The 9,973-nt window shown below is 32.9% G+C and overlaps 1 protein-coding gene across 2 annotated transcripts; it reads right to left on the bottom strand.

Moving 5' to 3' along the window:
• Positions 1-81: 81 nt before the first annotated feature.
• Positions 82-8,712, bottom strand: LOC107404480 (synaptotagmin-1). 2 transcript variants are annotated; one of them, XM_048481334.2, is made up of 13 exons: positions 8,235-8,712; positions 7,451-7,599; positions 7,003-7,101; positions 6,848-6,898; positions 6,614-6,737; positions 5,148-5,266; positions 4,932-5,033; positions 4,021-4,095; positions 3,140-3,216; positions 2,808-3,054; positions 2,377-2,727; positions 1,614-1,745; positions 82-447 (listed from the first exon to the last, which is right to left on the bottom strand). In XM_048481334.2, exons 2-13 carry the CDS (start codon positions 7,532-7,534, stop codon positions 319-321), a joined length of 1,590 nt encoding a protein of 529 aa, XP_048337291.1. In that variant the 5' UTR covers positions 7,535-7,599; positions 8,235-8,712; the 3' UTR covers positions 82-318. The 2 variants fall into 2 exon arrangements, with proteins under 2 accessions (XP_048337291.1, XP_015866917.2); XM_016011431.4 differs by lacking the exon at positions 7,451-7,599 and having other exon boundaries at positions 8,235-8,711.
• Between the last annotated feature and the right edge of the window lie 1,261 nt (positions 8,713-9,973).

Genomic DNA, 9,973 nt, shown 5'->3' with positions numbered 1-9,973 from the left:
TGTGAAAGACCAGGAAAACACTAGGCTTTTGAAAACAACTAAGCAATTGATCCAAATAGACTGCAACCAACAAGCAGAAGCTAAACAAATCATTCTGTATTGTTATCTTTTAAAAAATAAAATAAAATAAAAAATCTTTGAAGACGAGGAAAAGTTACAGAATTGAATCAGTTTGATTACTGCACTCATGTACACAAAACAAACAAACAAATCAATGTACTTTAATAAAGATGAAAGTTATCTTCTGTGATGCACTATCTTATTCTCAGATTGGTATCGATATAGTAGACATTGAAGAAAAAGGAACATATTGTAAGCTCATGAAGTTCTCCACTGCAACTCAACTTGGATCCGGCCATTCTTCGAGTCTATAAGATGGTACTTCTCATTGATTCGCTTGTTGGCAACTACGTCTGAAAGACTGATATCAACATAACCCAGACTTTCCTGTTACATAAGAAACATACACAGTTTACGTACCCCGGAAGAAAAGAAGCTACATAAGAATGCAAACTATTGATTCATTTTCTAAACCTTCTGTATAAATCAGCTGACAAGAAGCCACAAACAATTCTAGAATTACTACCAACCAACCATAATTTCACAAAGTAATTCTTGACCTCTCGCTAATCGCTGTCATGGAAAATTCCTTCTTATATTCCAAAAAAGAATATATTTGGAAACAAGTTCCAAACATGTACGACTACTATTTTATTATACCACTAATTATATCCCACAATTAACTTTTATTCCCAACCTAACAAGAACTGCATTCTATGCAATAGAACGCACCAATGGCTGCATGACTGTACTGTATATGTCAAATTCAATTCAAAGGTACATTAAGAAAAATTTCCTTTTTTTTTTTTTTTTTTTTTTCAGTTCCTAAGTTTTTCATTAAATATTTTTACAACATTTTCATTAAATTTTCTTGTTCCAGTTTCTTTGTTTTGACATGACAATATTTCCCAACTCACAACTATTGATATTTATCACTATTTTTTTTTCTTTTTTCTGACAATATCTGATTTCTTTCAATCGGTCTTTCAGGTCTGAATGAGAAGTTTCATTTCATCCCAACATCTGGACCTGAAAATCACTATTATTTTTACTGCACACAATTCATGCATCAAAAGCACAAGAATACTATACTCAGATGATCAGTTATGCAGCGGCCCAAAACTAAAAACTCCTTTCTCTCATGAAATCACTCAAAGATTAGAATAAAAATCAAAGCAAAGAAAATGGATAACAAGTGTCTGATGCATTAACCTAAACCTTAATTGCAAATCCCTTCTCTAGCACGGTCATTTCATTGAAAATAAAATAAGTTTGGTCAATAAGAAGTACTATCATTTGCATTATGATCCTGAGGATAGGGTTTGCACACCAGACACTACCCATAATCTTGTAGCTTCACTACCCTTTTTCCTCCTACAGCATGTGACACACATATAACCTATAATATTCTCGAGGCAGCAAAGACATGCAGTTGTAAAATTAGTGGAGTATACCATAAGATCCATGATAACGACCAATGAAATGTGATCCATTCTAATGCACTGTTCTTTGATGCTACGATAAATAAAAGGTGCACGCCATGTGTTATATACCTTTGGATGCAGGAGGCCTATTCTTGATGAGGTGCTGACAACTTCCACATGTAGTTTCTCATTTTTAGGAGGCTCATCAAGCATAAATTGGAACTCCTCTTCCCATCTCGGATCTCTGTTCTTTTTTACATGCTGTAGCAGCAAAAAGTTGTTATTCGTAAACAATTTAACATATCACAATATCAACGAATATGAAGTTTTTATTTATTCCCTCTTTACATAAGAGTGAAAATATTTACAAAATGTTTGCTTATGAATTCTGGATGTCTATAATTTCATTGTTACTTTCTTTTTCATCCATTAGAGGTTACAATGACTATATAACTTTTGAGTTTTATTTTGCTGATAACAGAGAATGACCAAAATTACAGAAAGGCAACTATAATTCTTAAACAAAAACAAATTTTACCTTTTCTTTTTAGTCTATGTTGGTAGAATTATCACTCTTTACTCACACTTCACAACTGATAGCATTATATACGTAGTTGAAGCCATTTCCTAACAGATTAAAGCTTATGAAAACAGTGATAACTTAACACTAATCATATTGAGCAAAGATGGACAACAAATTCTCCATCCAGAACATCCAAAGACTTAACCAGACTGGAGGTTTTAAAAGAAATATTTAACTATAGCTATCTCCATAACTTGTTTCTTTTATCCGCCCACAGATAGAGAACAGATTCTCTATCCAGAGCATCCAAATTTTAGCAGACCAAAAGTTTTAGAATGCGAAATATTTAAATTAAGGCTATCTTCATACCTTGGTTCTTTTCTCCTCCCCTCTGAAAAGAATTCTCACATGAGGGTTGGTATGGTGCTTTCCTTCAAGATCTTGACCTTCATGAACAATGACCACAAGTAGACCTCCACCAGCTGGAGTGCCTTCAGGGGCCTTCTGTAGACTCTGCGTTTCTTCCAATTCTTTTGGCATGTCCTCCTCCTTAAAAGGCTTATATGTCAATTCGACAACAAGCTGCCCACGTGACTTCTCATTTTGAACATCATTTAAGTCCATATTTTTAAGGAGGTCAAGAGTCATAACTTTGGTCTCTTCAGGAGGGAGTTCTTTCAAAGGAACTACATTCATACCCATTTTGTCATGTTTGCCAACCTTAAAAAGGGGTACACAGCTTCAGATTTACAATATTAAAAAAAGGAAGACAAGCTTTTACTATAAAACTGGATAAGCACCTGTTCCCAGTCATAAACAAGAAGCTCCACAGCCTGGCTCTCTGGATCCTTTACAACCAAGTTAAATACCTCATTCCATTCAGGGTTCAAGTTCTTGTGCTTGACAGTTGTCTTCTTCGATGGAAGCTTATCCTCAGTGAGTTTGACTTTCACATAAGGGTCTGATGCACCTAGAAAATCTTTCTTTTTCAGCTTTGTTGCCCTTACCACCTTCACAGTCAGGATTCCTACAGGCCTCTTCAAGGCTCTAACACATCAATCAATTTTGTCAGCCAAACCTTGTAAGTAACTTTCATTTTACCATCAATCTTTTAGAGGAATGCAAAACATACTTCGCAGGATCTAGAATTGGTACTTCGAGGGTTTTGGGCCAGAGATACATGTTGGCAACCTGATCCTTGATAAGCTCCTGCAGGAAAACCCTTTTAGACAAATTTAAACAACAATCATAATTAAACTGAAAACATAACCAGCAACACCAGGACCAAATCATTAAACTAGCTCCTCAAATGACGGGGCTAGAACATAATACAAATACAGAAACACCTTAAATTCTCGATACTATTATCCAACTTAACAGCAATCACTTCACATTATAAAATGACCAATATTCAAAATCAACAAGGAGCTTATACCCAACGCATAGACCATTCGCCCACAGATCTTTGTACTTGAACTGTTACACTCAAACAAATGGAAAAACAACCATACAATAAATGCATCAATTATATTCACTGCAATTATCAAACATTCTTTTGCATTCATGTATAATCCGGCATTATGTTGTGCTAAGCAAGCTGCAGAAGACTATTTTGTTCAACAACAAAATTCCTCTAGAATGGTAGGTGCCACACAAGACTACAACAATAAGCAGCAATGCAGCTCAAAAAAAAAATTATTGCAACAGCAAAGCTGATGTGAAGAGAAGCAGAATGCAAACCACATGGTCTCCATGATTAGATTTGATATTTGAAGAATTGCTAGGTCATAAAAAAGTATCTTCATAAAATTCCATGCAGAAAAAATTTATAAAACTCCCTCACTGGAAAGAAAAACTTTTATGCAGTTCCATATCCACTTGGAAATCAGAAAAGAAGAGAGGAAGAGGGGGTGAGGGGGGAGAAAGAGAGAGGGGGGGCGCATTGGGGGGTTGTTGGAGAGAGAGAGAGAGCAGGGGTAGCACATAGAACAGAAATACAGCAATGCATCATACCTGGACAAATCTGTAGAGGCCAGGTATTGACATAAGATCAGCCCCTAGAAGCTTTAACCCAAAATCAACATGTGGCTGCGAAACAAAAGACAAAGTAGTCAATAAAGAAGATACAAGAATTAGTCATAAGCGAAGGAACTCTCATATTAGTGTTCTATGAATTATCACCAAAAGGTTCCAACCAAAGAAGGATCCAGACATCTTAACAATTTTATTTTATTTTTTAATACAAAATATCTTAGTTTTAAATGTAGGGTTGACAAGTTATAATGACAAAATGCATCAAATTTACCATAGAAAGAAACGATTTAGCTGATTTAGAATGCCATCTAAATAAGCTCACAGTTTCAAAACTGAGTCACATGATGTAAAGTATTGATCTTATAGTCCTAAGAAAGTGATTGACAATGTCCTGTTGATTAACAAGGGCACTTACTAATGTTTGAAAACATTGGCAGTGCTCACAATAAATTTGATCAAATTAAATTTAACTTCATATCTCAAGGACCCCAGTACCAGGTTTGAAGTCTGGTTATGCGTTAAGTTCCAATGTGCAAAAGCAAGAACACTGAGTGACAACTAATTTCTGTAAGTCTTCTTTCTTATGAAACTAATTTTTGAAAATTTTGAAATCAGCCACAAAATCATGGACCAAAATATCATTTCTCTAACACTCATATTACTTGAATAAGGTACTCCTAGACAAGGAACATTATCCCACAACTTTTGTTTGTGGGCTTTGGCCCTCAATGTCCACCCTAAGAAAGCAAATATCCAACAACCGATACATAAGATATGCAGCAGGACAAACCATATATATTATATCTACAAATGATACTTTTTCTATCCTTAAGCAATCATGCAACTAAAACGTAATTAAATTACTATTTAATTTTATCCGTCTTACATACCTTATCCATGAGAGACACATAAATCTTTGCAAAGCAAGGAAAGCTTGGAACCAATGGTTTTAGAGTAATACGCGGAGAGGCAAAAACTTGCAAATCCACCACCTGAAATTAAAACAAAACAGTGAGCATCAACAGGCAGAATCTCTCTCCCTCTAATGCAAAATATAAGTAAACCATATTAAAACATTTTTCTTCCACAGCAGAACAATCAATAACCTGTGCAGTTGCTTTCAATCCAAATGCTTTTACAGCAACAGTGATGTTAGGATTTCCTGCCCACTTTATGGAAGGTTCCATAATCAGCTCCTTCTCATCAGTGACATAAACTTTCATGCCTGGCAAGAACAAAATGAGCAGAAGAATTGAATGTCAAGTTCCAAAAAACCTTATATGTAGAAATATTACAAGATACACAATACATAAAATCAACCATATAAATTTTAGTACAAAACAGCTTTGATCTACAAATAATGAAGATTTAAATAAATCAAGTAGAAACAAGAGTCCCTAAGAAACCTCCAATATGAAACAAGCATAATGGCCATTACCTTGAACAATGCACCCTAGTGTATATACATCTGGGAAGATGCAAGTCTCTAAGAAGCTGTACAATGCTATAGGTTAAGCTAACATTATTAAACATATTGACCAACTTGAACAACAATTACATGCAAGTGTACTGAAACCCCCTCTGTACTGTTATATAACAAAACTTTTTACATTAAAAGAAAGCACCATATTTACATTTAATTTAATCAACATTAAACATATAAAAATTGGATTTTTTTTTTTTTCCTTAATACAGAAAAGAAAAAGGTAATATTTCATTTAGAGAAAAAAAAAATGCATTGAACAGCCAAAGTGGCACTGTTCAACTGACAGAGGGAGTGCCTATACAAAATATTTCAAATCTAACGAGATAATTTCAAAAACAAGAAAGGTAAATATAAAATAAATAAATAAATAACCAAAGGGAATGTTAATGTAAATTTCCCTACAAAATAAAACCAACTTTTGAAGGTCTATTAGCTCTACAACCATATCAAATCAAAATGCATCACTTATGTACTCTTGTCATTCTATGAAAGAAACAGAATACTGAAAATAATCAGGGAAATTGAGTCACATATTAGAAAGAGAAAAAAGCAGCAGGGATGACATATATTAAACTTTCTTGTTTGACAGTTGGCTGAAAAAGTATTATAAGTGAAATATACATAGTTCTGTGTTTATGAAATAAATAAATAAAACATACAAAAATGTCCTATTGACCAACCATTTACCTTCTTCAGATAGTGTGATGTCTAGGTATAGTTTATATATATATATATATATATATATATATATGTAAACAATATTACAGCTCTTTCCACCTTATATGGATTGCAAAACAATAGTTTTCAGTTACTACTAACTTAAAGTGCAATTTCTAGTCATATGTATCTGTTCATAATTTTACCCAATCTTTCTGTCTTGTATACATTGTACAGCTATGATTTTATGAATACTACTAATTTAAACTTTAATGGACATTAAACCATCTTCTATACTCAATGCTCATCTACAAAATTAATTTATCATGCTCTCATTTACAAGATTTTCATATATAGAAATCAAGCTGCACACAGAGTAAGTTTCCAGAAACAAGAAAACTATGAAAACAGGTTTATCAGATGTCTAACCTTGAAAAGTAGGTGGTAAGGACCCTAAGGTTAATGTTTCAAATTCAACTGACTCTATCTTGTACTTCGGAATTTGCTCAGCAATTATGGGTTTTGCAATATCCCTTGCAGTCTTGCAAATTGCCTGTGTAAGGAAATGCAAACGACAAAATAACAATAAAAAACATCCATCAAAATTGATGAAAATCAATAATCAAGGAATAAATTTCAGAAGTAATCTGTCGTAAAGATTACCTTGTCTAGATAAGGCCACATATATCCAATAAACTTGTTTAGCCAGTCAACCTTGAAACCAAAAAAGAATAAAATAAAGGAAGCAACAAGAATGAAAATCTCAAATACAATGCATCAAGCTCAAGAATGTGCAATAGAAAAAGGTAGTTACATACACGGTCATAGTCAGGACTCTTCACCCAAAGAGGTATTTCAGGGAGCATCCGCTGCAAAGTCTCTGAGTCTTGTTCAACCAATGGACGAATTTCAGGATCCTGACCAGTTCGCAGGCAACCAATCAAACTTTAATAAATGCAGATGTCATCATTCTTGAAAATTGGCAAAATACAGCAAGTCTAATGTTTTTTTTATTTCTCTTTATCGTTTTGAACACTTACAATAACTCATTCTTAGCATGAGATAATTTGCTTTCTTAGTAAGAAACTTTTATGCGAATTATTGTAATTTATCTGGATTGTCAGACGATAACTCTGAAATTTTCTTAAGAAAATGAAAAACTTCACATAACATCTATTCAAGATTTTCCCAAGTGTGCGCATATAGCTCAGTAAATTATGAATGATATGCTAAGGATTGTTCTTTTCCTGTAAAACCACTCCATACATGCCATGCGCAGGTTTCAATCCTCTGTAAGTTGGGCATAAATGAAGCCACGTAGTGTATGAGCCACCTTAAATTGTTGCTCATTGCATAGCTGATTCTTTTCTACACTCCAGTCTCTAGGCGCATAAAATACTTGATATTTTGACCATCTAAAATCACGTAGCCAAGATAAATTTACTACAAGGCGACCGCATAGAGATGAAAACAATGCTTTAAAATGCACAACTAGGAACTTGAATTTTTTACATTAAAAAATAATAATAATAATAACAAAAAGAGGACATGAGACGCCTTTGTGCAAATATATACTCAACAATATTTTCTAAATAGGATCAAGGAGGCTAACAATGTATGAAGAATTTTATATGCATCATCCTTAAAATCGTTGACATTTCATTTCCAGATTTTGTAAGTTACTCTGTTTTTTGCAGACTGCGTTGCCTAGTCTACAACAAACAAACAAAATGACCCAGCAGAACCAATCACTTTTACAAGACTACATAATATTTGACAAGAAACGCATATACTCAAAATCAGACAGTTCGTTTGGTAAGAAAACAAAGCAAACAAATTAAATTGCACCATCTTTGATTTCATCCCGTCACTTATGTATTCGTATTGCTCTATTTCACTTTCTCGGCAACCAAACAAAAAATTAAACAAAACCCAGATAAACAGATAAAATAGAATATGAACAAACATAGTAATTATCACAAAGTAACTGAAAAAAAAAAGAAAAAGAAAATGATGGTATACAAATACAATGCAAGAGAAAGGGACAGACCTTGACATCGGTGGGTTGGAAGTAGATGAACAGGAAATATCCAGCAACAACACCAATAGAAATTCCCACTCCAAATCCACAAAAACCCAATACAGTACTAAAAAAACCCATCTCGAATATCACTTCCAATTCCCCCAGGAAACCAAAACAAACCCCAAATCAAGCTTCTCTCTCCCTTCCTTCCTGTTCCAAAAATATTCCTGAAACCCCCTGTCTTCCAATCGCCTCGACCTCTCAGATCACTTGGAAAATTAATCAAACAAATAAAGATAACATTAAATAAACAAAACGGTAAAAAAAAAAAAAAAAAAAAGGCAAATGGAAATTGTTTTTTTCCTTTTCTATTAAAAAAAATAGATTAGAAATTGATTTATTTGTCCTCCTCGACCATTTTGGAAGTATCTATGGCGACCGAATATAGAGAAAATGAGAAACAAGCCAACAAGACGCTGCACTTTCAGACACTGACGGTGAAAGAACGCCAAGTATAAAATTTGATTAACTATTTCTTTGTAAAAATAAATAATAGGATTATTAATCCTATTATCCATTAAACTATAATTTTTTCAAAAAGAAAAAAATCTTTAAACCATATTTATAATTCCACTTTGATTTTTTAATTTTTTTTATTTTGATCCTTTAATTTGAATTTTTACAGAACTTTGGTATTATTTATTTATTTTTATTTTTTTTGGAAGAAAGAACTTTGGTATTTAAATTATTGTTTATTTGCATTCTGATCTTTAAATTTTAATTTTTTTTAAACTACTTTTGCAATACTTTTTAACTGTTTTGTAATATACAAATGCAACATGTACGAGCTTTATGGAATTGTCTAATTCAATAATCATAATTTCAATATTTTATTATACTAAATATATTGCATGTTTCTTAACTGTTAAAATTTTAAACATTAAAGTGCCTACTTTGGTCTCTAAAAGGGTCCAATAAACTATAAAATAGTTTAAAAAACAAAGTATGATAGAAAAATAGAATTTAAAGACAAAAATGTTATTAAATTAAAAAAAAAATGATTAAAGACCAACCTAAACCATTAAAACGAAATTCAGAAGTCAAATGTCAAAAAAAATTTAGCGAAGGAAGTACAACTATTATAAAAAAGGGAAAAAAAAAAGAATGTCAAAAAAAAATATATATATATATATATGATGTAAGTACAGCTATGATGAAAGAAAAACAAAGAAAACAATGCCAATAATTTTACAAAATAAATAAATAAAATAAAAATGGGGAAATAAGGTTCAGAGGAAATAAATAAAAAATAAAAAGGAAGGTAGTTTTCTTTTTTTTTTCTTTTTTTTCTTCTCTTTTTTTTTTTTTTTTTTTTCTTTGGAGACGTGTAAAACAGGTGGGTTTATGTGGTGGATTTCGATTTAAACACGCTATTCCTTGGTTAATAGTTTGGGCAGCCGCCTGGGAAACAATCAAACGGATCAGGTTTAGAGAGATTAGTACACGTGGCGGTCGCAGGGGTTAACATCATTGATGCAACCCGTAATCTTGGTAACGACGAAGAAAACTAGCAGAAATGACACATGGCAGTCTAGGGAAGGTTCTTACTGTGAGCACTTATGTAGTGCGTTCAAGTACATAGTAATTTGACTGACAGGCACATTAACAATAGGCCTTTTTTGGTAAAGTGGATTTGGATTCGGGGCCCATTGGATCTTTAAAAAACTGCCACATGACTTGAAGTTGCTGTTGTGGTCGAATTTTCG

Source organism: Ziziphus jujuba, chromosome 9 (genome assembly GCF_031755915.1).
Source record: "Ziziphus jujuba cultivar Dongzao chromosome 9, ASM3175591v1".
Taxonomy (NCBI): Eukaryota; Viridiplantae; Streptophyta; class Magnoliopsida; order Rosales; family Rhamnaceae; genus Ziziphus; species Ziziphus jujuba.
This window is presented reverse-complemented; position numbering and strand designations above follow the sequence as displayed.

Excerpts from the sequence above, each read along its gene's own strand:
- LOC107404480 (XM_016011431.4), bottom strand. The coding sequence starts at position 8,345 with ATGGGTTTTTTTAGTACTGTATTGGGTTTTTGTGGATTTGGAGTGGGA. Across the intron at positions 6,899-7,002 it reads AGAGTCCTGACTATGACCGT|GTTGACTGGCTAAACAAGTT; the intron begins GTATGTAACTAC and ends TTTGGTTTCAAG. Across the intron at positions 3,217-4,020 it reads GCCTCTACAGATTTGTCCAG|GAGCTTATCAAGGATCAGGT; the intron begins GTATGATGCATT and ends GTTTTCCTGCAG.